This window comes from Metopolophium dirhodum, chromosome 8, assembly GCF_019925205.1.
Source record: "Metopolophium dirhodum isolate CAU chromosome 8, ASM1992520v1, whole genome shotgun sequence".
Classification (NCBI taxonomy): domain Eukaryota; kingdom Metazoa; phylum Arthropoda; class Insecta; order Hemiptera; family Aphididae; genus Metopolophium; species Metopolophium dirhodum.
The window spans coordinates 6,356,273-6,383,328 of record NC_083567.1 but is presented as its reverse complement, the minus strand read 5'-3'; the positions used below and the strand labels follow the sequence as shown (position 1 = coordinate 6,383,328).

The 27,056-nt window shown below is 28.1% G+C and overlaps 6 protein-coding genes across 10 annotated transcripts in view; 3 read left to right on the top strand and 3 right to left on the bottom strand.

Annotated features, from left to right (window-relative positions):
• Positions 1-7,928, top strand: part of LOC132950912 (regulator of G-protein signaling 11) — a 51,598-nt gene extending 43,670 nt beyond the window's left edge. Inside the window, exons 14-16 of one of the 2 annotated variants that reach the window (XM_061022529.1) lie at positions 435-476; positions 3,292-4,077; positions 5,086-7,928. In XM_061022529.1, the coding sequence (XP_060878512.1) occupies positions 435-476; positions 3,292-4,077; positions 5,086-5,146 (889 nt within the window). In that variant the 3' untranslated portion in view covers positions 5,147-7,928. The remainder of the gene's footprint in view (positions 1-434; positions 477-3,291; positions 4,078-5,085) is intronic. The other variant, XM_061022530.1, reaches the window with a different exon arrangement.
• Positions 1-22,663, bottom strand: part of LOC132950915 (uncharacterized) — a 133,720-nt gene extending 111,057 nt beyond the window's left edge. The window contains exon 1 of the mRNA XM_061022533.1: positions 22,284-22,663. The gene's annotated coding sequence lies outside the window, so the exon portion shown is untranslated. The remainder of the gene's footprint in view (positions 1-22,283) is intronic.
• Positions 11,656-17,393, top strand: LOC132950914 (protein-lysine N-methyltransferase EEF2KMT). Of its 2 annotated transcripts, none has more exons than XM_061022532.1 (6): positions 11,656-11,886; positions 11,956-12,069; positions 15,943-16,146; positions 16,216-16,519; positions 16,582-16,719; positions 16,789-17,393. In XM_061022532.1, exons 1-6 carry the CDS (start codon positions 11,800-11,802, stop codon positions 16,917-16,919), a joined length of 978 nt encoding a protein of 325 aa, XP_060878515.1. In that variant the 5' UTR covers positions 11,656-11,799; the 3' UTR covers positions 16,920-17,393. The 2 variants fall into 2 exon arrangements, with proteins under 2 accessions (XP_060878515.1, XP_060878514.1); XM_061022531.1 differs by having other exon boundaries at positions 11,658-11,892.
• LOC132950917 (uncharacterized) lies at positions 13,668-16,335 on the bottom strand. 2 transcript variants are annotated; one of them, XM_061022538.1, is made up of 4 exons: positions 16,205-16,335; positions 14,537-14,698; positions 14,288-14,422; positions 13,668-14,202 (listed from the first exon to the last, which is right to left on the bottom strand). In XM_061022538.1, exons 2-4 carry the CDS (start codon positions 14,678-14,680, stop codon positions 14,131-14,133), a joined length of 351 nt encoding a protein of 116 aa, XP_060878521.1. In that variant the 5' UTR covers positions 14,681-14,698; positions 16,205-16,335; the 3' UTR covers positions 13,668-14,130. The 2 variants fall into 2 exon arrangements, with proteins under 2 accessions (XP_060878521.1, XP_060878520.1); XM_061022537.1 differs by lacking the exon at positions 16,205-16,335 and adding an exon at positions 14,830-15,918 and having other exon boundaries at positions 13,673-14,202.
• On the bottom strand, positions 16,889-20,485 carry LOC132950918 (TP53-regulated inhibitor of apoptosis 1-B-like). 2 transcript variants are annotated; one of them, XM_061022540.1, is made up of 3 exons: positions 20,327-20,485; positions 19,707-19,857; positions 16,889-17,105 (listed from the first exon to the last, which is right to left on the bottom strand). In XM_061022540.1, exons 2-3 carry the CDS (start codon positions 19,839-19,841, stop codon positions 17,013-17,015), a joined length of 228 nt encoding a protein of 75 aa, XP_060878523.1. In that variant the 5' UTR covers positions 19,842-19,857; positions 20,327-20,485; the 3' UTR covers positions 16,889-17,012. The 2 variants fall into 2 exon arrangements, with proteins under 2 accessions (XP_060878523.1, XP_060878522.1); XM_061022539.1 differs by lacking the exon at positions 20,327-20,485 and adding an exon at positions 19,925-20,136.
• Positions 22,634-23,924, top strand: LOC132950916 (mediator of RNA polymerase II transcription subunit 28). The gene has a single exon (XM_061022536.1). It carries the CDS (start codon positions 22,919-22,921, stop codon positions 23,543-23,545), a length of 627 nt encoding a protein of 208 aa, XP_060878519.1. The 5' UTR covers positions 22,634-22,918; the 3' UTR covers positions 23,546-23,924.
• Positions 23,925-27,056: the final 3,132 nt, after the last annotated feature.

Sequence of the window (27,056 nt, the reverse complement as noted above, 5' to 3'; positions counted from 1 at the left end):
AGTCGTATTATACTATGTACCTCTGTTAAATATACATGTAGTAATATGCATTGTAAAAGATAAGACAACACAAAGTTCACTTGTATACATAAAAATGTACAAATATTTATTTAGCTTTTCCCCGAGTACCTACGTTGCAACCGAGCAATTTTTTCTTGTAAAATAGCACATATATTATTATACTTTACGTATATTATGTATTATACTTTGCACAGTCACACGGGCACAAAGAACACAATTATAAACACTTTCTATAGGTATAGCGTATATATACATACACACGTCATATTCTTAAGCATATACATCATTACATCTACTTATATTATACAAGTGAAAAATTTCACAATACCAATTTATGCATAATATCTTATGTATATATTATATATTTATATGTAATGATACACTTGAATAGTTCAGACAATAATGTTTTACAGGGGAGATTTACCTTGCACACCTTCCTCTCCAAGTTCCAACCAGTAAGTTAAAACAACTACGTCTGTACAAAGTTTCTTTGTCGACCGTTTTTTTTTTTTTTTTATTGTTATTATTATTAATATTATTTTTTTTTTTAAACGTTTAGTTCGTGTGAAATATATCCTTATATACTATATATATATATATATATATATGTACAATAAATACATATATTATTAATTATTATCTACCTATTTGTTTTATATTATGGCGTGCAATACGTTATGTTTGCAGTTTTATTGACTATTCTATTCTTTGCTTATATAATTAATATATATATATATATATTATATCAAGCGTGTATATATTATACATATATTGATCAGTGGCGTGGTGAACTCAAATATTGTCAGAGCATTTTTTTCCAATATTTTTCTTTATCTTTCGCTTAAAAATTTGGGTTGAGTATGCGGTTTCAATGATTGGGGGGGGGGGGGGGGGGGGAAGAATTTTTAAACCGTATAAATAAGATATTAAAATGATTTTTCTTTTTGTTGCAATACAGCGAATATAATAATCTAATAGATAAATGAAATTGTCACCAAATATTTATACTACCATTATTTCATACACATGATAACATTTTCAAAATATTTTGGCTCTTTTAAGCTATTAACAGACAAAAACAAAATGGTAAAAAATCTTGAAAATTTAATAAAAGGTTCTTCATATGTGGATTCATATCAGCTCTTACAGCAGTCAAAAATATCAAACGGCCGTACAGCAACAATTTTTGTTTGAAGTTCAGATTTTAAATACATTCGTCAAAATTACGAACATTTAAAATTCTTTTGTAATTGAAAATATACAACATTTTAATTTTAGGGTTAAAAATATAATTTGATTTTAATGGTCTTTATTTATTAATAGGGACATAATATCAAGGGTGAAATACATGTAGCTCTAAAAACTGATTAAATACACAACTATAGGTACACAAGTATAATATTATGTCATGATATACATATATTCACTTTCAAATCAAAAATATGCATTGGGTACCAACACCAAATTTATACCGATACCTATTTAATATTTTGTTAAATAGTCATCATGTAAATGTATAGGTACTATTATGAAATATTAAAATAAAAATTTATGCGCGATTACCTCGCCATAGTACTTACGTATACTTGTTGACTTACGGTGTTACCACTTATCAATATCAAAATAAAAATATCTTATCGAGCATTTTTCCTGCATTCATAGTTAAATATTGACAACAAAAAGTTACCACCTATATATTAGCCATCCACACACCACCCCAAAAAACTCTGCAGATGTGGCCGCCTCTCGATTATCCCCATATACACGCCACTGTACTGATGTATACTGTATACTCCTATATACGTTCACCTACATCACTGTATTATAATATATTATTATTATAATGAACAAATGTCCTCATTCCTCTTCTTGACTTATGCACGAGTAGTGGTATTCTATACCTTAATGTCGGTATATACGTATTGTATGACCACGTCGTTTACGTATATAAGATAGTCCTTATTACGATATTAATTATGATGAAACAGTAGATTAGAGTATGTATTACCCGTAGCGGTTTGTATTATATTGTATTGAATATTGATATTGCGGATAATTGTATATTTTATCTGATTGTTTGCGCACATGCACCTCTATAATAGTGACCTCTGTGTAATAACCTAATGGTTGTCTCACCGTGTTTGTCCTCTTACACACCCGCTTACCAACTATATTATAATATTATGTACGCTAAATACTATAATCTGCTCACCTCCCGACTCCGACTTAGAACATACTACACCCAACTATTTGAACGTTTAATTAGTAATTAGATTTTTAAAATATTTACATAAATCAGCTACTGTATAGTATTACCTCTGATGTTTAAAATATAAATATTTAATTTTTTTTTTATTTCGAGTTAGCACTTAGCAGACACATCAAAAATTACTGTGAACGCACATATAATAATATATACTACCTATAATACAGTAACATATATAGATATATCATCCATAACTGTAGGTATATTATATTTAAAAAAAGGTTTCCGACTGGGACAAACGTGGCGAGACACCCTGTGTAATAATAAACTACCTATACAAAACTATATTATTATTATATTATACTATATAGCCCGTATGAAATTTCAATTATTTCATCATGAAATAATATAATATGCCAACGATACATTATTAAACCGTCATTATACGATATGCCTATAAATACATTATATGCCCGTTAGTTTATTACTTGTTTTTTTTTAGTTGTTTATTTTTATATTATGCTGATTCCGAACTCACCGATCGAATCGCAGTGACGACTTCAGAATTATATATACATACATATAAATACAATAATAATATACATAATATGTGTATGTAACTATAACATAATATTATAAACAATTTGTGTGTGCGTGCGCATGCGTGGATTAACGTAGGTACACCGTACAGGCATTAAGTAGTAGTTGCATATTACTAAATTCTTCCGTATGATAAGAAGCAAACATATCTTCGATGTGTTTGAAAATAAATGTTGTTGGTGTGCTTAAAAATATACCTAAGTGTCGAACAACATCATTTCGTCTTACTCGGGCACTGTGCGTGACATATTATAATATGTGTAAATTCGTCAAAAGAGCATTAAATCGTATATTCGTATGATATGCTACTATGAATAGTAAGTATATAAACCGTGAAAGTGTAAACAGAGATAAAACGAGTATAAGTCAGTGGAAAGGAGGACGAAGGGGTGGAGGACAACAACGATGATGAGTTGTTTACGCGAATATGTTTGTGATCGGTATATCGTTTTTGTTTTCCGCAGAGATAACCTTAGCGGTTGCGTGGAGGAATGCGGCGAACCGCAGCTACCCGCGACGATGGCGGACGACGTGTGTCCGTGGGACGTGGCCGACGGTGGCAGCGGCGGCGACAAGAACAAGCGGCCGCTGCCGGCGTCCATAGCCGAAGAACGCGAGCGCCGGCTGTCCACGTCGTCGTCGCGCAAAAACTCGGGCGGTGCGGCGTACGATTCGGCGGCGAGCGCGGACGAGAGCCAATCCGATTCGGTGGCCAGCCGTCTGCGGCGGAGCTGCGGTCTGGGCGGCGGCAGCAGCATGGACAGGCGCCGCGGGTCGTCGGCCGCGTGCACGCCGCAACAGACGATCGACCGGCCGTCGGTGTCGTCGGCCGAGGACTTTGACCTCGGACCGTCACCCGAGAGCAGGTCGCCCGAAAAGCAGCCGTCAACGTCACCACACGAACCGGCCGGGGCCGCGTCTTCACTGGACGACAAGTCGAATAGAAAAAAGCTGCTGAAATCACTGTCGTTGGCGAGGAAACAAAGCGTGACGCCCGTCATTAACGTCAGCTCGGTGGACAGGGACAACGGGTGCGACCGGACCGCCGCGGACGCTGTAGACGAAACGGCGGCCGCCACGTCCACGGTAGCCGAGGGCGTCACCTCCACCGCCGTTACCGGACCTGGTTGCGGAGGCGGTCACCCACCGGAAACTGTAGCTTGCTGCAGTGGAGCGGAGGCGGCCACGGCGACAGCGACTGCGGCTGCGTCCATCAGTGACGGAAACGACGTGTGTCCGTGGGAAGACGAGTGAGTTGGCCGCGGCGAGCATCTCCTTAGTTTTTCTTGGTGTTGTCCCTTGCAGGTGGCGCCTGCAATAACTTCCAAGTCCTCGTTGGATCACTCGAAACCATTTAATGCATTCACACTTTAAATAATTTTTTCGAAAATACCATGTGTTATGAAGTTTAGTACGGTGATCAAAATTGTTTTTTCAAATAAAAATCTCCGAATACTTTTTAAATATTTATAAAATACAGGGTATAAGTGTATTATAACAAAAATACCTGACAGATGAAATAGCTTTTGTCCTATTTAATATTTAAAAAAAATTGTATGTATATAATTTATAGTCACTTGCGCTACGCGTATAATATAAAAATATTATTTTTATTTTTTGATACAGAAAAAAAAAAATTTGAAATTGAATTTATATTTTTCAGGAAAAATTCAATATAGCCAATTTTTAGATCTGATTATAAGAACAATTTTGATGGAAAAAACATTTATCTAAGTCAAGCGTAGTTTATTTTTTAGAATTTTTTCAAATATTAATATTTTTTTGAGTAAATTAATTTAGATCGAAATATTATTTTTGGGAATTTCCTGACATGACTACATATTTCATGATAATTATTTATTAACTACATAATTTTCACAATTTTTGTCACATACCATACATATTTTTTTTTTATATCAGGTCTTCCTTTTACACCCTGTATATGCTACTGATTAGGGTAGGTACTTAGACAATTTTCATTACTTTTGTCTACAAAAACGATTAAAATAATAATATATTATAATTTATAATACATAGATTAGGTTATAGTATATTATACTGTCCGGTGTCCCAAACGCGCCGGGGGAGCCATGCGATTTTTCGCTCTACATAAATATTAGCCCGTTCCCAATTTACATGCGATACTATTATACTAGTACACAATACTACACATTATTTATAATCTATAATGTACACAAAATGATATATATTGTTTAATACAGTTTTTTACACACTACGATTGTTTCGTTTTTTTTCAGACACAACCAAGATAAAGGCGGCCGATTTTTAAAGGTATACGAGACCTACGGTTTTCTGTGAACGTTTTTCGCCAAACCACACATTCCAAATTCTATTATACGTTGTGTAAATATACGCCTACATTTTACTACTTCTCGTATATATTATATATATATAGTATAAAATATATATAATATAGCGTTCTATCTTAATATATAAATAATAATATTTATTCATCGCCAAACGAATGTTATTTTTTTTTATATTTACTTACGCGTGATAAAGTATTATGTAAAACTCAATAAAAAAAATACCCAGTCGAATTTTTCAGACTCGGTCTGTACGTTCAATGTTTGTTTAGTTTATAATATATACATATATATATATATTATATTCCAACGATAATCGTAATTTTTAAATGTAATAATTATTATAATATTTAATACATATTACGCGATCGTAAAAGTACCTATAAATAATGCAATAAGCATTTCGTTAAAATGCTGTAGGTACAACACACGACACGACGCGAGTACAACACACAACCAATATAGTAATTTATTCGGTGTTTATATATAAATAATAAATATACATACAAGTGTAGGTACCTTATATATGTATAATGTATATCTAACAGCTAAAACGTACCTATGTATTTTATAATTAAGCCAATAATAATTAAAAATTAGTTACGAATTGTACATCGTATTGTAATATCTAATAATTTTTTTTAGTATACTTTTTTCGAATAAACAATTTTATTGATTTACTACTATAAACGATTACGTGTACAGCAATATCACAATTTATATTTTATTCTAATCAATTTAATTCGATTTTATACTAAAATAGATTCTTATTATGTCGATCATCGATATCTTGAATTTCCGTTATTTCGAACTAAATTGAAATCCACTTGAAATTACCATTACAATAAAACTAGATATTTCGAACTTTGTTCTGTTCCCCTTGAGATTTGACACAACGACAGTTTACTTTATTAGTGTATTCAATTAACGTAATATAATAATGTCATCAAATTCCATTATATTATTTTCAAACATTTTTATCTGGTACTTGTTTGTAAGAAATACATTTTTAATTCATAAATAACTAAAATTAAACAGTATAAAAACGAGAGCCAAAACTGTTAATTCTTAACGAAAATAATGATGATATTTATATAATCCATGCGGTTGCCAATAGAAATAATGAAAAAGTAGCAAATTATGTTTAGTTCCTATTACGATTACAGCCGTTTTAGATAATATTTACATTTTACATTCTACATGCTATTGTACGGAACCAATTATAAGAACCATAATATAATACAATATTGTGGACCAAAAAAAAACCTATTCATCAATGATTTGTAGTTTGTATTAGAACAAACACTTATTTAAATAAAATAGCCTACGAACTTAAACCTTAGGTTCTTAAAAGTAGTCTAGCTATAATAAAATCAAAAACTGAGTACAGTTGAGGTTGAGTAAATTGAGCCCATACTCATTTCAACTCTATTTAGTTTTATATAATCAGTTATTTGACAAACTCAAACACAAATACAATTTAAATTTGATATTATAGCAATGCTTTTCATATTATATTATTATATTATAATCTTCGTGTTATTTAATGTTTTGCCACGTTTTACGTGAAAAAAAATCATGGGGAATTATTATATTATTATAGGTATACTAGATTATTTACACTGATCGCAAAACTCACACAATATTATATTATAACATACTCTTACACTACGTTTTGGCTTATATTATCCAAAGTGATTAATTAAACACATTTTATTATAATCTATCTAATATCGATATATGTATTATATATCAAATATACTTAATAATTAGGTTTTTAGATTGATATAATTAATACTTTAATACTTAAGCGTATGTTATTTTAATATCATAATTATTTACTTATTTAATATATTAATAATATATATTAGTATATCCTATATATTAATGTGTTAATTATACGAATATTTTGGATATAGATACAATATGTATTTATAGTTAAGTTATTAGAATAAACGATATACTATAGTAAGTATTTAAGCATAGCATTTGAGTTTGAGTTTGTCAAAACACAAATTATTTCCAAATCAAGTTTTTCAGACTTAAGCCTTTTTTCGTCATATAAAATACAACATTTCTTATACGAACTTATTCTACTACGGATTCACACTATGACATGTATTTTTAGTTTATTTATTTAAAAAAAATGAATTATACATTTAATAAGTACCAGTGTTAAAATGTTATGAATTTGTGAATATAATTATCTGTAAAAAAAAATTATTTATTTATTTATTTGATATTTTGTTTTCTAGTTAAACGGTTTTTATTTAGTAAATGTAAGTGCAAATATTTTATTATAAACTATAATTTAAGTTAAAATTGTGATAAATTGTTTATGGAATTTTTAAGATTCATGTAATAGTTCATAGATATAAATAACGTATTTATACCAAATAAAAGATATTATATTATAAAATACAAAATTTTTGTAATGCGCATACCATTTTAAATGGATTTGTAGACACAAAATTGTGGTTGTTCAATAAATGTAAATTTAAAACTTAAACAAATCGTAATATGCACAAACTACATACCTAGATATGTTACTTAGGTTGCATATCTTGATATAATCGTCAAGTATACAACGTCATTCTGTACGAAGTTTTAAATACCTAGCCTATTTACTATTTAGGAGGAAATATATTTTATTTTAGTTTACATATTTATTAATGTCTTAGATTTAGTTACGATAGTGATCATAGTTTGTAGGTATAATAAAATATTGTACCTATCAACTTATTAAATAAATTAAAAAAATACTTATTGTGAAACTTTTGTTTTATTATTATTTCATAAATATTCTTCATCATTTTTTCTATATTTAAATCTTAATATTACTATAATTGTCATTTTATTCAATACGTACCTACCTAATGTTCATTAATTCAATAAAAGATGCTTTTGCAAAAATATAAAATGGTGTTAAATGTGAACGCGATAAAAAGAAAACTGCAAAAGTGTCTTACCATAAATATGTAAACCAACCATAAATTGATAAAAAAAAATCCAATTGATTTGTATAAGAAATTATAGACCATAGTGCATGTACACATCATATACACTTTAACAGTTAACAGTGGTTACTGGTTCCCAATTAGCATTAAGCCAGTATGGTCATGGACCCAGTGGCGGTGCTGGAGGATCCAGGGTAGTAATAAGGGGCCTCGCCTTTAAAGTTAGAGACCTTAAGTTAGGCCAAAAACTTAATTTGGCCCAGGGGCCTCAGTAAACATTACACTTACACCATCACTGTACGAACCCTTATACTAAAACTTAAATTGGACCAGAGACCCCATTTTTGTATATGTTTATGTAAGTTCCACGCTGTCTGTGAATGTATAGGTATAAATGAATACGGTTCAATTTTGTTTTTCATGAAAACGAAGAAATAATTCTTTACCCGTGTGCAGTATTATCTGCACTAATAAGCGTTAGTAGGCTCTGAAATTGTATAAAATTTATTTTTTAATGAAATAATAAATAAATTTTAATTTAAAACTGTAGTAGAAAGTACAATAAACACCTCTACTTAGTTAAGTGTTAATGAAAAATACTATAGAAATATATCTTGCACAGTATTTTATACAAATTACGTAATAATTATCTATTATATATATATAATAACATCTTCTTTATATCATGATCTGGAATTAAATATTGATAGTCACTAATCGGGTATGAAATCAGTATGACTATCTAGTGATGATTTTGTTAAACATATCAAAAAATCCAGTTTAAAAAAAAATTTTAAAAATATATATTTTAATATTTTATTGAAATATTTCAAGAAGAGTGAAAGTTTCAAGTTTGAAATATTTCAAAGTGAAAATGTCATGTGAAATATTTCATACTCATAAGTTAGTATAGTCATAAACTCATAACCCTAGTCGGCGTCATAGTACAATATGCCGGCGGCTCACAGTGTTCCAGAAAGTTGATTTAGGGAAACAAAATTAGAATTTTCATAGTCAATAATTGAGCATAAAACTGAATTTAATTTGTTAACTATCAGTGACTGATTATATGATATAGGTTTTTAAATCGATACGCTATTGCGTACAGTTATAATAGTGTACTGATTGTACTAATAGTCTGAGATAACATTTTCAATAACAAATCAAATTGTTTGAGCGTTTATTGTTATTATATGGTTAGCGTCGTTCGTTGAATGAAGTTATAGTTTGTTTATTTATCTTCAATATCATGGATACACTAGTGGAAGGTATGAATATATTTTTATTAATTTTTTTATTAAGTTTTGCATGTACAATTAAAGTATTATATATAGAAATAATTAAATATGTAAAAAACATTTTTTTTTAAATTTTTAAGGATGTGGAAAAATAAGTAGTGGATAGTAGAGGTTTGAACTCAGTGTTTTCTATTAGCTTAACTTGTTTTCTAAATGATATTATATAATTTGGTTGCAGAAAGTTGCTGCACAATACATAGCACCTATTAAATTTTAAAAAAAATTACATTTTTCAAATTCGTCAAAAATTATATTTCACAATAAAACCAAATAATAAAAAAATTAACTTTAATTCAAGCATAATAATATATTTATTGTATTATTATATATTTTAAAATGTTTTAGATAATACTATATTACTCAAAAATCGAAACATTTTTGAAATGTTGAGAAGCAAATCAATGAATATTTCAAATTCGATCGAGTGTTGTGAAGCAATTTTTCGTATGTCTGTGAAATAATTGGTAATAAACAAGCTACAATGACTGACAAGTTTGAAATATCATTAAAAAATAGGATAAAAGGTTTTGTTACCACTCTTCATAAAAAGTGGACTGGTGCAGGTAGGAGTCTTCCGAGATTTCAAATAAAAAACAATGACTGGCTAGAGTTAAGTTTTAATATATTTGGAAAAATTGAAAATATACTACAACCATCAATTAGTTCTGGAGGGGTCGTCCAAAAAACTATTTTCTGAATGTTCCGAACGTTCTAAAAAACGAAAAATTAAATATTTAGCAATCGGGAGCACAACTCCAGAAATGGTATTTGCTACTCATAAGACAATATAAAAGTCCGGAAAAAGAACTGCATCAAAAATAATTTTAAAAACTATTACATCAATACCAAAAACTATACGCAAAGTTAAATGAGCGTATATGAAACTGAAAAAAAAGTAGAAAAATATACTGCCGAAGAAAGTTTAGCTATTTTAATGGACAACATAATAAAATGAGTGTAGAACAATATAAAAAATATTCGATTAGTGGCAAAAAAAAATTCTGCGAATATTTTAGCAAATAATAAAGAATATAAAAAGTTCAGAGAACACCATACACGAAAAAATTCACGTACTAGTATAAATGAAGATATAATCCATATGCTTTTGGTAGCTTCTGACCCATACTTGTCCTCAATAAGAACACGCTATCAAAAAAACAAATAAGTGAGCTGTCAGATGACGTCAAATCGCTGATTTTAATGATTTTATGTGACACAGATACAGAGAAAGAGGAAGACGAAGCAGCTACATCTGATGGAGAACCTGTCAGTTCTAGTGATTTTGATTTATATAATATGTAAAAAAAATAATATTTTAATTACATCATTAAAATAAATAATAAGCAGTTTTTTATGATCTCAAAAAAAAAAATTTTTTAATATAAAAAAAATAATATTACGTATTATCGGAATTCAAAAATTTGATTTCAGGACTTTATGAATGCACTAGGTAAAAACTGAATTTTAAATTGAACTAAATATCCGAAAAGTAAACTAATTTTATAAATAAAAAATGTTGTCCTGCCAACAATTCTTTCTTGAACACTGTGCGGCATTCTATCAAGCATAACCTCCGTGGACCTATTAGGAACCACTATTACCACTGAAGTAGAAAGGACATTTCAAGGCAGAGTTCAAGGGTTATGGATAAAATGTACAAAAGATACTTAAAATATATCGATGATGCTGTGATGGTGTTAGGAGCAAGCCGTTTAAAACAGTTTAGTTTACCACAGCCTACCAGAAATGAAGAATTTGTTGACAATATTTATTAAAAGTTGAGCGTAAATCCAGAATATTTTTTTATGAGAGTCTGAAGTTAGACATTGAATATTCACCTGAAGGCTGTAAGGCTGTAAGCCTGTAAATCTATTGTATAAACTATACCTAAATGTATTACAGATTGTATATATTCTTGTTTTCTGATGAAAAAAAAAAGTATTTGATCTACAGATATACCTATACTAAACTCATAGATATAATATATACTAAATATTATTTAATTTAATAGGTATATAATATTATGGAAACGAGCAGCTTATCACGGTCACGAATATATGTTCAAGAGGCAAAGTGCGGGGGGGTCGCAATGAGTTCCTAGAGTTTACAGCGCCCTCTGTATAAAACACGGACTATAGATACAAATATTGTGAAGCCAAATAAAACCACCTGTAGCGCTAAAAACTTCAAGAACAGTATCTTATCAGCTAAGTGGCACCATGTCGGGCATGTCGTTTCCAGTTCATTATGTCCATTAGTGATTATACTATATCGTGATTCAAACTAAGCTTTATAGACGTTTTTGAGATAAAAAAAATCTTAGTGTTTAACTAGTTGACTTTCTTTCAACCAAATAAACAATTTAAACACCCATCAGCCGGTTATCCACAATGGAGATTACGATGGTTGACTGTTTGAATAATGTCATGGTTAGACAATTTATGTGTGCAACTCAACTCGCAGCAATCAACTTCAAAGTAAAAGTAAAAATGTTTAATTCAATTAACTCATTGTTAGATTTTCTGATTTAATTTTTTTTGTTACAGAATTTATCAAAAGAAGTTGATTTTATATTAATGATCCTGTCACATCCAATGTTGCAGAAATATCCACTGAAAACTCTGTACATCACTAGATTTTTGAAAGCAATTATTGTTCAAGTATGGAATAGTAAATAATATGAGTAATTATAACTACCATAATTCTTATTTTCATAACCTCTTACCTCATCAGTCATTTCTGATAAAATGTTGAAAATAAATTTTCAATAACATCTTGGTTTAAATAATTAAAATTATATTATTGTTCTCTTAAAAGAAAAAAACTGCTCAATTTATAGTTTGAATAAATTCATTACAATTTGGTGGTCAAGTTACTTTCCCATTTTTTAAATAATTGAAGCTTTTATTATATAATCTTTGGCTTATTTTGTTAATGCTCAATTATCATATGAATTTTTGCTATATAATGTTCTACTGACAATCACAAAGTATGTCTATAAATTTGGCAAAATCAGCTGAATTAGAAGCAGTTTCTCTCAATTCTTTCGAAAAATTATATTTTGAATAGTCAAAGACGTAAGATCTATACATCGCCTACCGCAACGAAAAAGGTCGTATCTCGATTTTATCAACTTTTCAGGGGGAGCAAAATTAATTGGGATTTTAATTTGTTATTCTGTTTTTTATTTTTATTTAGATCTGAAGATCACTATTTTCATCATTTAAGATACTCTAAATTATTATGTTCTTGAATTTGAAAAAAAATTAAACCTTCAGCTTTTTTTTTGAGATACGACCTTAAAAAAATATGTTTTTAGGTCGTATCTATACTTACGACTTTTTTCGTGGGAAGTTCATTGCCAATAATAATATCATTATATCACTAAGTACCTACAAAATTGTTTTGTGTGGACTTGCAAAGTCGTCAATTAGTGGTCGTAGTGCAAAGATGGGCAGAGGTGGGTGTGGTGTGGGTTGGTGGGGGGGGGCACCCCCCCAAAAAAAAAATCTGAAAGGTCATTGCCAACCAATGAAAATTAAAAATGCTTTTGATGTTAAAGTTTAACCATACACCTATTTTACAACCCCCCCCCCCCCACAAGAGGAATACCTGAGTAACTCTCATATTGTGGAAATGCATAATGATAATAAGTGCATTATAAATGCATAATACAATTTAAAATAGATAATAAATAAATTTAGCAATCAAAAGTTATAACTTTGAACAAACATTTTTTATTAAACTTTTGAAAAAATAATAAATATTATTATAATTATAGAAATATTTAAATAAAAAAAACATAACAAACTTGTTAAAACTGTTAAAATACTAGTAGTAGTTATAATTACTCATTATAAAACCAATAACAATATTATAATTTTTAAATATTATAATAAAGAAAATTACAATATTAAATAAAATAAAACAACTTTTATGCATTTTGCAAAATAATAAAGTAAAAACCTAAGACATTTGGTAATAGTGATTATTGGATTAGCACCAAAATATTATTATATTCAATATTATTCATTATAAAATTAAAAACAGTACAAAATGACTAAATTGAAATAATAATACTATCTTAAAATAAAATAAACCAACTTATTAATACATTTTAATAATAATAATACAATTTAAAATAGATGATAAATAATTTTAACCATCAAAAGTTATAACTTTGAACAAACATTTTTTATTAAACTTTTAAAAAAATAATAAATATTATTATAATTATAGAAATATTTAAATAAAAAAAACATAACAAACTTGTTAAAACTGTTAAAATACTAGTAGTAGTTATAATTACTCATTATAAAACCAATAACAATATTATAATTTTTAAATATTATAATAAAGAAAATTACAATATTAAATAAAATAAAACAACTTTAAATTGATTATAATTATAATATGTTCTACGCGACCTAGTTGATTGTGTTGTTACTTTTTTTTCATCTGTTGTTACATACCTGGCTATAAAGTCCCACTGACGAGTATGATCCCCTAAGCTCCAGTATTCTATGAATATTTTCTTACGTAAATCTTCACTTACTTTATCAAAACATCTTAGCTTGCATTTACATGGAGGACCCATTTCTACTGCGTTTTTCTTTTTACCAGATCGATTGATATGTTCAATACCTATATTTAATTCACACTTTGCTCTAACATCCTTCCAATCAGATACTTTTCTTTGACGTTTTCTCTGAACTTTTTCTTTAGGTATCATTACACGTTTTTTTTTTAGTTATTATATTATTATTATTCACAACATTATTCACATCAAGGTCCTACCATAAAACAAAACAAAACTTAGAAAATAAAATGTATGTATAATTTCATAATAATATACTAATGTGACTTTAAGTAATTTACATAATTATCAGTAACAGGCCCATTATAAACAAGAGCTTCATCAACTAAATTAAAATTGTCCAACTGTGGTATGTACTCTGGGTCTTTATCACTATCGTAGTGTTCACTACCACTGTCATCAATACACCACAAATCCTGTAGTTAAAAAATATAAATTCAATTTTAAACATAAGTAGGTACTCCTATTATTACCTATACTTTATTAAATAAAACATTAATTTAGCATTAATAGTGATTAAAATATATTACCTGATTGATGATTGTTACTGGTACATTGTTATTAGTAGGAATTAGTTGACTGACATCATCACTACTCTCGTCACTACTTAAACAGCCATAATAATATGTGTCTAATAAACTATCAGAATCGGAGGAAAAATCAATTGAATCCATAATATTATTATTATTTTCCTGTTCAAAAAAATACTTAGTAAATAATACAATAAAATTGTAGTCTACTTTCGAATCATAATTTGGATTGTTTTAATTGTATTAAATTATACAGTTTACACTGGTATTGTAGAATTAAAATTTTTACTTACACCATTCATTTCCGTAGACAATTTGTTTTCCATATTATTATTAAGAAATAGAGAATAAAATTATAATGACGAAATTAAAATAACTCCTTCCATTATAATACAATGTATAATAGAAAGGAGTTATAAAAATAATTCATTATTCACATTATAATATTAAATTGATTATTGATTACTGAACTTGTTATCAAAGCGTCGTATCTGAACGTACGTCTGTTTTCGCGGGAAATAGTTGTAATCAAAGAGTCGTATCTAAACATACGTTTGTTTTCGCGGGAAATACAAATATCAATAAAAATTAAATTAAGACATTATCTAAACTCCTTGGATAGCTAGAGATACGACAGTTTTCGTGGGAGATGAAGAAAATTATTTCCTATACGAATATAGTCGTAACTGAAAAATGACAAAAATCGAGATACGACCTTTTTCGTTGCGGTAGGCGACATGGCTAAATATTAGAGCAACTAACTTAATACGCATTTTTAAAAAGAATTTGGTCATATTATGTGTGCATTTTTAATTTTCAATTATGCCTTGCTTTTAATGTTTTTTGTCTATATCATATTATCTTTGTACAATATTATTAAAAGATATTATTTTATCTTTTTTGAAAATTACTTTCAATGAAATTATTTCTTGTTTTTTGGGGTTTGTTAAATAAGGCAAACATTTTTTGTTCATGCACATGTATAAATGATTTATCTTCTAAAATAATCAATGAATTTAGAGCACTTTGGTTATTACCTAGTTCTTTGATCACATACGAACCAACGTCAATTAATTGTCGTTAAACATCAATGATAAGCGTTTTTTAAAATATTTTTTTTGACAGCAGAATGAGCTAAAATATAAGCAATTAAAATCTATCATGAAGTATAAAGACCCCTGTCATAAATTCTAATGCAATATTAGCAGTTTTACTTGTTCTTCCTAAATCTTCAAATCCTTCTATGAAAACAAATCTTTTGAATATTCATGATACTGCTTATTTTGATCACTAATGTATTGATAAATTATGATTTCATACATTTTTTTAGGTTCTTTTTTAAATGGTGAATTATTGATTAAATAACAATTTTAATAGGTACTTAATTAAAATAAATTACTTTTCAGATGGAAAATAATGGAAATGAATTGTGTGATGACTTATATTTAAAGTATGTTGAACTCATCCAAAACGAATCTAATGAAGGACCTTTTTACAAACACTATATACTAGATAATAATATTAGTAACGAGTTAACAGAGTCTGTCATAACCATCCAAGAGAGTACCAGTATTGTTTCGCAAGGAACTACAGGACTCTGCACGTGGCAGGTCAAATTTTAAACATTATTTAACTAATGTATTGTTGTATTACTTAAACAGCCATTACATTTCTTTCAGGCAGGTATAGCACTAAGCTGTTGGTGTTTGAAAAATCAAGATATACTCAAAGATAAATTCATCATCGAGTTGGGTTGTGGAACTGGATTGAGTGGAATAAGCGCATGTTTAAATTGTAGTCCCAGCGAATATTGGTTTACAGACTGTCACTCAGCCGTTTTAAACACCTTAAAACACAATATACAAATTAATGAAACACATCATAAATTCAATTGTAAATATGATATTATTCAACTATCCTGGAATGATATAGAGGATTTGAAAATGTTTGAAAAGAAAAAACCTGATTTAGTTCTAGCAGCTGGTAATTTGATTATACTCAATCATGTAGGTATATGTGATGATTTATGATCAATTATTTTTCAGATGTGATATTTGATGATACCATGTTTGAACCATTATGTAGTACATTGAAATATTTTACAATCAATATTACAACCGAAATAATACTGTTTTGTACATTGAGAAATTCTGAGACTTATACAAAATTCCTTGCAACTCTAAGTAAGAATTATATTGATATTTACTTGTTTTTTAAATAAGTTAAAATAATTTAACATTTTATTTTTTCAGAAAAGTACGACCTACATTTTGCACAAAGTGTCTTACCTGACAATTACTCAATTGTGTTACAACAAAATTGCCCAATATATATAATACGTGTAAAACAAAATGCAGTCATGTCTAAATATAATATATTATAGTTAATTATAAACCATTGGTACAATGATTATATTATAAATAAATATTTCTTTGAACTCTTCTTCACCACACATACTGAACTCAAAAAAAACATTTTATTTATTTTTAAATGGTTCATAGTTAGGACTAACTTTTGGATGATATCGTCTGAATTCTCCAATAACAATGTCCTTTTCTTTCATTGCATTCTGAAATTATAAAAAAATATTGTGTGTTAAAGAAATATATACAAATACTCTACTCAAGAAATCATTTCGATGAAATATTGAGAAAGAATATAACTGTAGACTATAGTGTTCTACAGTATACAACTAGGGTTAGGATGTGGTAGCATTTTGCATATTTGTTTGAAGCCCCCAAAATATAGCTAAACGTGTTAAAAATCTGTTTCACTTACAAATTGATTTGGTTTTGGGATATATTTTTTATAAATGTGTATTTTAAGTATGTTTATAGAATAAATGCATAATACAACATTTCATTTGTTTTTAGATGGTTCATAATTAGAACTAATATTTGGACTAAATGGTCTGAATTCTCCAATATCAATGTCTTTGTCTTTCATCACTTTCTGAAATAATAAATCAATATTCCATGTAGTGAAGTAATAAAGTTGAACGGTGTGAATAGATTTGTGGTATAATTAGGCAAATAGTAAAAACTTAAATAATATAAATGTTTTGAAAATCTCATTGTGTATACAAAATATAATAGTATAAGAAAAAGGTTTCAAGTCTCTACGAATAAGTTTTGAATTACAAAAAAAAAAAACTAAAACCGTTATTGTTTGTTTAAGTATTTAGTTTCTTGAAAAGTTGAACTTCAAATGCTTATAAAAAAAACTGAGCATATTGTGTTATATTCTTTATTTTTTCTAAATAGCTAAAATAACAACCATTGAGAACTTTGTGTAACATTTTCAAACTTTTTGACCAAGCAATAAAATCTTTAAATATATTTTTTTAAAAACAACAATTTTATTTTAAAAAAGGTCGGTAAGTGGATGTCACTCTGCTGTACAGTAGGTTATAAGTGGGTCACTGTAATGGATGGTGTTAAATTTGAATTCAATGATATAATAACATTGTATAAGAAAAACGATTCTGAGCGAAAACGGTCAGTCAGCCTATGATATTACTAAGTATATTTTATGATATTTTTGTGAATAAAGTAATTTTTATATTTACATGGAACCTTATTTTAAATTTTAAATCCTTAACTATAAAAGTAGAACATTTTATAAATGTTTAGCTACAAAATAATTATTACATTTTAAATTTGATAAATTTTGTCAAAATTTGAACTTTAAATGCTTATAAAAAATACAACATTTTCAAGTATCTAGAGTCATTAGTTTTTTAATTATAATCTTAGATTTAAAAAGAACATTTTTTATGAATTCTCAACTCAAAATAATTTGCTAATTTTTGTGATTTTTTGTCAAGATTTGAACTTTAAATGATAAAAATAAAAACTGTGACTAAGGATTTTTAATATTTTTCAAATATAATTGTATATTGTTATTAGGAGCCTTGTATTACATTTTCAAGTTTTTTTACCCAACAAATAAAGTTTTATTGACATCCGTAGAAAAAAAATTTTGATCGATGAAAAATCAAGAGATAATAGATCCTTAACTAAGGTTAGGATGTTGTATGCCGTAGGGTTTTTCATATTTTTTTGGTAACCCCGAAAGATAGTGATTTATGATATTATTTTTGATATAAATCTGTTTCACTTACTGGAGATTAAAAATGTATTATTTTAACCCTGCGTATTTTGATGATTGATAAACTGTATATTTTTAGGTCATATCATTGAATTTATTTTCAACATTTCCAAATAATCAATTAATAAAAAAAAAAAATGTTTACATAGTTGACAAAAAAATTGATTTTGTTTAAGATCGTTGGATGCGGTGATTTTCTGTCTTTGTCTAATACACCTTGAACATAGGAATAACAACCTAAGCGACTGACAAAAATGAAGGTACTTCTAGTTGTTCAATTTAAAAAAATGAAAAGATGTTTGAATTAGTATACTAGTTTACTTTGCATCGGTCAAAGTACTTTTACAATTGTAGCAATATTTTGATGAAAATAAATTTTATAAATTTGTCAATTTTTAATATTAAATATATTAAAAAAATATGCTTTGAACAATGCTAAGTTAACTTGTATATTAATTCAAACATCTTTCCATTTTTTAAATTGAACAACTAGTAGTACCTTAAATTTTGTCAGTCACTTAGGTCGTTATTCCTATGTTCCATGTGTGTTAGACAAAGAAAGCATATCGCCGCATCCAACGCCTTTAATGCTATTATCGTCAATTAGGTACATATATCGATCGTATTTTTCATGGCCTGTTATATACAAGAATAATTAATAATTGATTTTGTTTTGTTCCACATAACTAAGAAAATGATAACCATTAAATTATAATTACCATTTTCCAAAGCATATTTTGTTTTACAAATGCATATTTCAATTTTTTTCTTGAACAAATGTATTATACAATATTTTTAATAATTTATTTTTGAGCAAATAATTACATTTTTGCTGCACATCAGTATACTTATGAGGACATATTTCATAGATTTTTTAAGTATGTAAATTGAAACTTTAAGAATATATGATATGTGTTATTTAAATATAAATGTAATTAGGTTGAAAATTGTGCAGTTGATAACCAGGTCGTTAATGCCAAAAATGTTTAATATATTATTTTGAACATTAAATAAAAAAACAAAAAATAAATAATATAGAACACAATTAATTGTAATTTACCTTGACACAGCCTGTGTAGTTCTTCAAAAGCTCTGAACACACAGAGTCATCGTTACTTCCTTTAAGAAATTTATCCCTGAACCAAGCATTAAAACACGTGTCATATTGTTTTTTAAAAGATTTGCATTCATCCATAGAATTTGAGTCATTCCTATAATATAAGTGAAATAAAATAAATTACCTTTAGCTAACTATGTGCTGATAAAATGTTTTATCACATAAATTATCTTGGTGAGTGTCCGGATTGAAACATAAAGAATTCATTAAAAGGTAACATGCTTTAAAATAAAAATATAATCCACTGTTAGAAAAACAATCACTTTAAATTAAAACGTTTTAAATAAATGCCACACACACGCTAAAATAATTTATATTTTATAACATAACAATTGTACACTACACTTAAAATTGACCAATAATTGTCTTTAATTGTCATTAAGGAAAACGTAAATATATGACTGGGTACAACAGTTTATCATCAATCATCATATTATTATATAAAACGTTAAAAATACATTAGCTATTAGGAATTGTATATTGGATATTTTATTATAATCAAAGAAAACACCTGTTTTTTATATGCAATTAATATAACATATTAGTAGGTTAACCTAACTTACCATCAAAATATAATTTTTAATACCAATTTATTGTATTGTGTTGTATTATTTATTAATAAATACTTAATGGTAATGGTCTAATACGCGATCTTCACTCTCATTGTTGGTCCAATACACAACCTACACACTGATTTTTGATCTAACCAATACACGACCTACACCATAGTTGTAAAATACAAATTAATTTAACTAACCTGAAAATTAATTTCATACATTTTTTATTCCACATTTTAGTGTTGTCAATAGTCAAATATTGATATATTTCTCATAGGGCTATCAGAGTTTTGTTTTTTACTACTTCTTAAACATTTCACAAGTTGACCATTACATAAAATACCGTCCTTCACCTTTATGCACGTCATGGAATTATTGGCAAGTATTAACCATCGTTTTTTTAAATATTGAACACATATCTCTTTGTCTCTAATAATATGCCTATATAGATGATCAATAGTCAATGTAATTTTAAAATTTAATAAAACACAAAAATTCACAAAACGAGTGCACACAACTTCGAATAAAAACAAAAGTTTACTGAGATCAGTGAAGGCAAGTATTAATGATTGTAAGTAGTATCTAGTGAACAAAAATAGTATACAATTTATTAAAATGTCCATCATGACAAACGTGATAAAAGAAACCCGTAGATCAATACAATCTTATCGGCAAGTCAACTAAAATTTGTAGAGAAGTGCGCCCGCAGGATAAAATCCCACTTGGGGCAAGATAAAAATTATTTATAATCTAATATTAGTTATAGCGACATTGATATTAAAGTACATGCAATTAAAACTTCCCAGGGGGGGGAGGAAATGGCTCCCTTGACACCCCCCCTGCGGGGCGCCCATGTTTGTAGACCTCATATTGGGCCGTTACCTACTTAATGAGGAGTAAGCAATTATGATACATTAAAATTAACAATCCAAACCAAATTTGTAATTTTTCAACAAGCCTTTGGATTTTAGAATGAGTTAAGAATACCTATGTAAAGGAATATATAAGAAATATATATAAATAGGAAAGTATTACTTTGTCAGTATTTATTTTACCATGGACATAATTTTATATAAAAGTAGTATTCAAAGTCTAGTTGATTTTGAATTGATTAATCATCAAGTTTATACTGTATACCTATGTATATTATAACCTCACAAACAATATCCTGCCCCCCCCTCCCACTATTTTTAGTGTAGTTTTTTTTGTAGTCACTTTTCCACCTTATTATTTTTTAAAAATGTAATAGTATATGAAATTATTTTTTTTGTTTTACATTATATTTTCAAATATTTCCATAAATATAATAAATTATAGATGTATATTTTTGATCATTGTCAATTTGAAACAAAAAATACTATAAAAATGATAAATAATATTAAGTAATGTTTATAACAAGCATTACAATAATCACAATATCTTACAAAAACCCATACCAAATATAGCACTGTATTAGGTACAATTTAACAAAATAAGTACATAATAATATCTAATTGAGAAAATAAAATGTACTAGGTATTATATTAATAAATAAGTAGCACTTAATAATGTTTAAAATAAATTAAGTAAAAATACTCAAACTTAAAGATTTTCTAAATAAAATATAATAAAAATTGATAGATATTCCAAAACATTGTGTTAACTTTAGCAAAAAATCAAACATAAAAAAACATAAATTTTCATTTTCAGTTTTCAAATTGGAAAATATTTGCATTAAAAAAATGTATCAGTGGAAAATGTACAACACCTATAATAATTGTTTATTTACTATTTAAAATATTATGTGAGGTTCATATATTTTAGAATAATATGTCAATGCCTATCTACAATTTATGCAAGTCTTAAGTTATAAGTTGATAATCGTTGTTATTTGTTATATAATAGTATTAAACAGAGCATAAGTTACCTAACTTGTTTGTGTAGGTAAGTGAAGTAAAAATAAGTAAACAACTAACTAACTCACCCGATTGGGTTGAATGTATCGACAAACTTTCTTTTTTGAAACTCAATGAGAGATTTCTTCAGTCTCTAGGATAATTTAGGTTTGATTAAGAAACTCATATTAATTATTAAAATATTTAATAAAGTAAAAATTATTTAATTATTGAATTTTAAATTTTAAACAGATTGGCTGATATTCATTTAATTGATAACCAGTAACCACGGCTATAGATACCATTATCTTTAATCGTGACTAAAATTCATAGAGTAATACTCTATGCTAAAATTAAATAATCATCACCGCCCATCGGTTAATAAATTTCTCATTTCCATGGTTGTTACAACTGATAAAGTTAACCTAAAAAATATCAAATTGACAAATCGTACATATTTAAATATTTTATACAATAAATTATTTATTATTTTTTTATTATCAACAATCAACTATCATTTATATATTAAAATATAACAAAATAAATGTCAACAAACAACGAGCCAACATTTTAATTGTATTCGTCAACTGAATAATTACTTAGGTTGGTTTTATATCTCCAAGAGTACTCGTCTCAAATTTATTCGAAGCAAGTACCGCATCTCTTGTTGAAGCATCGAACAATCGTTTACGGTTTGTAGGGCGAACAGCCATCAATTAACACCATGGCCACTCCGACCAGCGGCAATGGAAATTTGGTGGACGAATTCGACGAAGCGTTCATGTCACTTATCGAAATAATATCAAAAGAAGAAGAGACGTTCTCGCCGGTTGACAAAGAAGAAGTGCGTGTAGACATAGACCAGTGTACCATGAGATTCATCGACATCGCTAGACAACTGGAGGCGTTTTTCCTGCAGAAACGGTTTCTCTTATCGGCCCTGAAGCCTGAACTAATCGTTAAAGAAGATATATCCGAGTTGCGTTTGGAGTTGGCGCGCAAGGATGACCTCATCCGGCGGCATTATGATAAAATCTCTATCTGGCAAAATCTGTTGGCCGATTTACAACAGGTTGCCAAATCGCCCGCCCAGAGCACTATGGGCCAGAGTCCTATGCCAGCACCAATGCCATCGCCCCTACCAATCGGACCGCCCCAACAACAACTATCGCCTCAAGTACCTGGAGGTATGGTTTCGCCACAACAGGCCATGTTCTTACAGCAGCAGCAACAACAGCAAAGACCCGGTCCAGTGGCAGGTGGACCGATGCCTGGTGCATTGCTACAAGGACCATTAGCATATTTGGAAAAGACCACCAGCAATATAGGAATGGGCGATGGGAGGAGGTGACGAGGTCGGGGACGAGGAAGAGGACGCGGTAGGGCCCATCTTAGTCCCCCTTGACCACAGGCAAAGGCACAAAATTGCTGCTTTTAAGCCAAACGAATTGCTACAAATAATCCTACCAATTATTTTGTGAAAGTCACTTGTACACTACTGTAAATATGTTGTAACTCTACAAGTTGTTTATAAACTGTGTATTTATGTTTTGATAATATGTTTGATATAACTTGTAAATTTTGTTTTATTTTTCATTCTTAAAGCTGTATATATTTGCTTCACAATAATCTGTAAATGTAAGAAATTATATAATATTATGTAATGTAGTTGTAATTGTTAAGCTATAATAATTTAAATTTTGGAAGCTAATAAAAAAATAATAAAATAATGTAATGTATTGTTTTTTTTTAGGCCATTGATTATAGTTCATAGTATGGTTAGGCAATTCAGTAATATAAGTATATAACTCATCACTTAAACCAATAACCTAAACGAAAGGTTTATGCAATTCAATTGAAAGAAACCGGAGAAGTAAATCAATGTAATAGAACTGTTCAATTTTAATTCAATTGTTATACTAAAACATCAAAAATACAAAGAGGTTTATTGTGAATAATGGTTATGAGCCAGACTAAGCAGTCGGCCTATATTAATATTTTATATTGATAATAGTTTTTTTTTCTCGAAATTCTATAGTATGTCTTCTATTTTAATGAATCTATTGATTAAATTTCATAAATGATTATCATTTTCAAACTATTTTGGCTCTTTTTGAGCTATTTATAGCCATGAAATTTTTTTTTAAATTTTCAACATTTTTTGTTTATTTTTAAAGTCGAATACAAAGTCAAATAACAATAAAATATAAAATCGGTATGTCATTCCATCAAAAATATTATTCTCTATCTTTTTTGTAATACCTAGGTGATTTTACTCAAAGATTACTTAAAAACAGAAAAATGATTCTGCGTTAATGCGTTTTGTACATGTTGCGCATGGGCCAGAGAGAGAAAACAAATAGTGCGCTGACATCCTCTTAAGGTGATGGTGTAATTTAAAATTTAATACATCTTGTTATTCTTTTTTTAAATTTAAATATATTCAATCTGTTTACAATAAAAACAATAAGTAATAATAGGATAACATAATAAAGTATATAGGTACAAACATGAATCACGCGAAGAGTAGATCATTCATTTACAGAACCTCAGAAATTACTAATTAGTTATTCTATAAATATTATAAATTATAATTAAGTTAAATTATTGAGTTTGCGACTCACGTCGTATTGTCGTATAAACCAAATTTTACGAAATTTACTATAATTGTTTTACCTACTATGAAAAAAACTAAAAAGTATATCAAAATATTATAATCACACCAATGTCATAAACACAAAAAAAACACTAGTTACATAAAAAAAAAATATTATCTTTAATGATTGAAATCGTTGTACAATCTTGTCTACAATTTTACGACTCTATGATGTCAGTACGTCACACTCATATTTATTTTATTATTTTCAAACGTCTGTATCTCATAGAATAATTAGTGTTAAAGTGTAAGACCCACACCATATTTCTTAGATAATGACATACTTTAACCAAACTTGTTTTTAGAATTGTGCAGATGTCCTTTAAAATTGAATTTTGCGATGTTGTCAAAAATTGAACGTTCAGCCTTCATAAAAATATATGAATGTTAGTCGTTAGACTCGTTAGAGACATAAATACATAACCATAGACCTTTAACTCTAACTTTAGTTTATAGGTCTGTGGACACAATTCTTAACTTTTTTTTCCTTAAAAAAAAACATAAAGAAACTAATTGTATTAAGGGGGGGGGGGGGGGGGGGCTGGTGATTTTCTCTCTTTGTCCAACACACGCGCGACATAGGATTTTAGACGTGTAGTTCTTTGCCAAACATACCAATTGATCTAATGATGCGAAAAGAATTTTGAAAACAGATTTGAATTTGTCATCAAGTCTACTTGAAATCGACTTTACTACATTCTTGATATTATCTCCCAAATTTCTAAGAACGTTATTTCAAAAAATTGTGGTATTTCTATTTTTGGAGAAATTAAAATCAAAATATCAAATATGTGGGAAAGTCAATTTCAAGTATAGTGCACTTGACGAAAAATTCAAATCTGTTTTTAGAATTCTTATCGCTTCGTTAGATCAACAATTGGTAGTTTGGCAAAGAAACGTCTAAAATCCTATGTCGCGGCGTGTGTTCACAAAGACAGAAAATAACAGTATCGAATCCCATTATATTTTCAAGCTCATTGACCTCTTCGAAAATGAAAAGCTTACTAGCCAAGTTATTTTCATATAAATACAAAAATAATTAACACACTTGTACTAAAATCTATAAGTAGTTGTTTAATGTTTTTTTACTATTTTAATTGTACTTAAAAGTATCTATCGTATTACCTATTTACCTGTATTCTTTACAAAAATTTAAATGTTTATATTAATTTGTATCTATTCACAAAAATCTTTATCTAATTTATATAGATAATAATATTTCTTGTTATCTGGGCTAGAAAAGAGAATCTAGTGAAATATTTGTTTTTAAATAAAGATAATAGCACAAATAATTTGTATAAGCATTCTGCATTGATCACTGAAACATGTCTTTTTGCTGTTTTATCAAATAACAACAGATATTGGAGCATATTATTTTTTATTATTATATTTTTTTTAATTTAGAATATTTTAGATAAATCAAAATTCTGGGGGGTTAAGCCTCTAAAGCAGCCAAGCTCCTCTTTAACATAAAAACACCTCTATAGTCAGTATAACATTATTTTTTATTTCTAAGTATTATATTTGTATACTATTGTATCCATTTATAATAGGAAGCAACATTTTGTTATGACTTATGATGATGATCATTAAGCAACCAGTAAATTGTCAAGGACATTGTTGCTTCGGATTGATGTTGTCACCTGGTCCACTGTTGGGATTGTTGGGAAGTTAGATATAAGGTACTGTGACACAATTACTTTATAGAAGTAATTTAATGATAATTTAATTACTTGTTATTCTAATTAGTTAGTAAAAAGTTACTTTTTTGTAATAAAAATACTTAATTAAATGTTAGTTTATTTTTTTAAATATATTTTAAGAAACAATTGATAATACATGCAAATGTATTATGTTAGTGCGATTTTCTGACAACAAGATTTTATTTTTAATAAGTAATAATTTGGAAAATGCATTATTTTAAATAAATTTAAAAAATACATAATAGTGAGTTAATTCTTTTTTTGCTTATTAAATAAACATTTTATATAATTCCATATTGTTGTCTGTTGATTGTCATAACTTTGTATCGACAGCTTAATTATTAAACTCCTTTGATATTTTTATAAAAATTTAATTTTAACAAAGTTACTTTTTTAACTCAAAAGTAATGTGACTTGACTAAGCAATAAAGTTTCTTAGAAATAATTTAATTACCAAAAAAAAAAAAATATTTTTCGTTTACCCGTTCCAATAGTGTGCTCTA

Bases quoted from the DNA above. Each gene is read 5' to 3' on its own strand.
- LOC132950918 (XM_061022539.1), bottom strand. The intron at 17,106-19,706 runs GTAAATTACAAT...TTATAATTTCAG, and splicing joins ACTACACAGGCTGTGTCAAG to AATGCAATGAAAGAAAAGGA.
- LOC132950914 (XM_061022531.1), top strand. From the start codon at position 11,800: ATGGAGATTACGATGGTTGACTGTTTGAATAATGTCATGGTTAGACAA. The intron at 12,070-15,942 runs GTATGGAATAGT...ATTACTTTTCAG, and splicing joins TGAAAGCAATTATTGTTCAA to ATGGAAAATAATGGAAATGA. The intron at 16,520-16,581 runs GTAATTTGATTA...ATTATTTTTCAG, and splicing joins TGATTTAGTTCTAGCAGCTG to ATGTGATATTTGATGATACC.
- LOC132950916 (XM_061022536.1), top strand. From the start codon at position 22,919: ATGGCCACTCCGACCAGCGGCAATGGAAATTTGGTGGACGAATTCGAC.
- LOC132950917 (XM_061022537.1), bottom strand. From the start codon at position 14,862: ATGGAAAACAAATTGTCTACGGAAATGAATGGT. The intron at 14,699-14,829 runs GTAAGTAAAAAT...TTTTTTGAACAG, and splicing joins TGTCTACGGAAATGAATGGT to GAAAATAATAATAATATTAT. The intron at 14,203-14,287 runs GTAAATTACTTA...GTTTTATGGTAG, and splicing joins GGCCTGTTACTGATAATTAT to GACCTTGATGTGAATAATGT.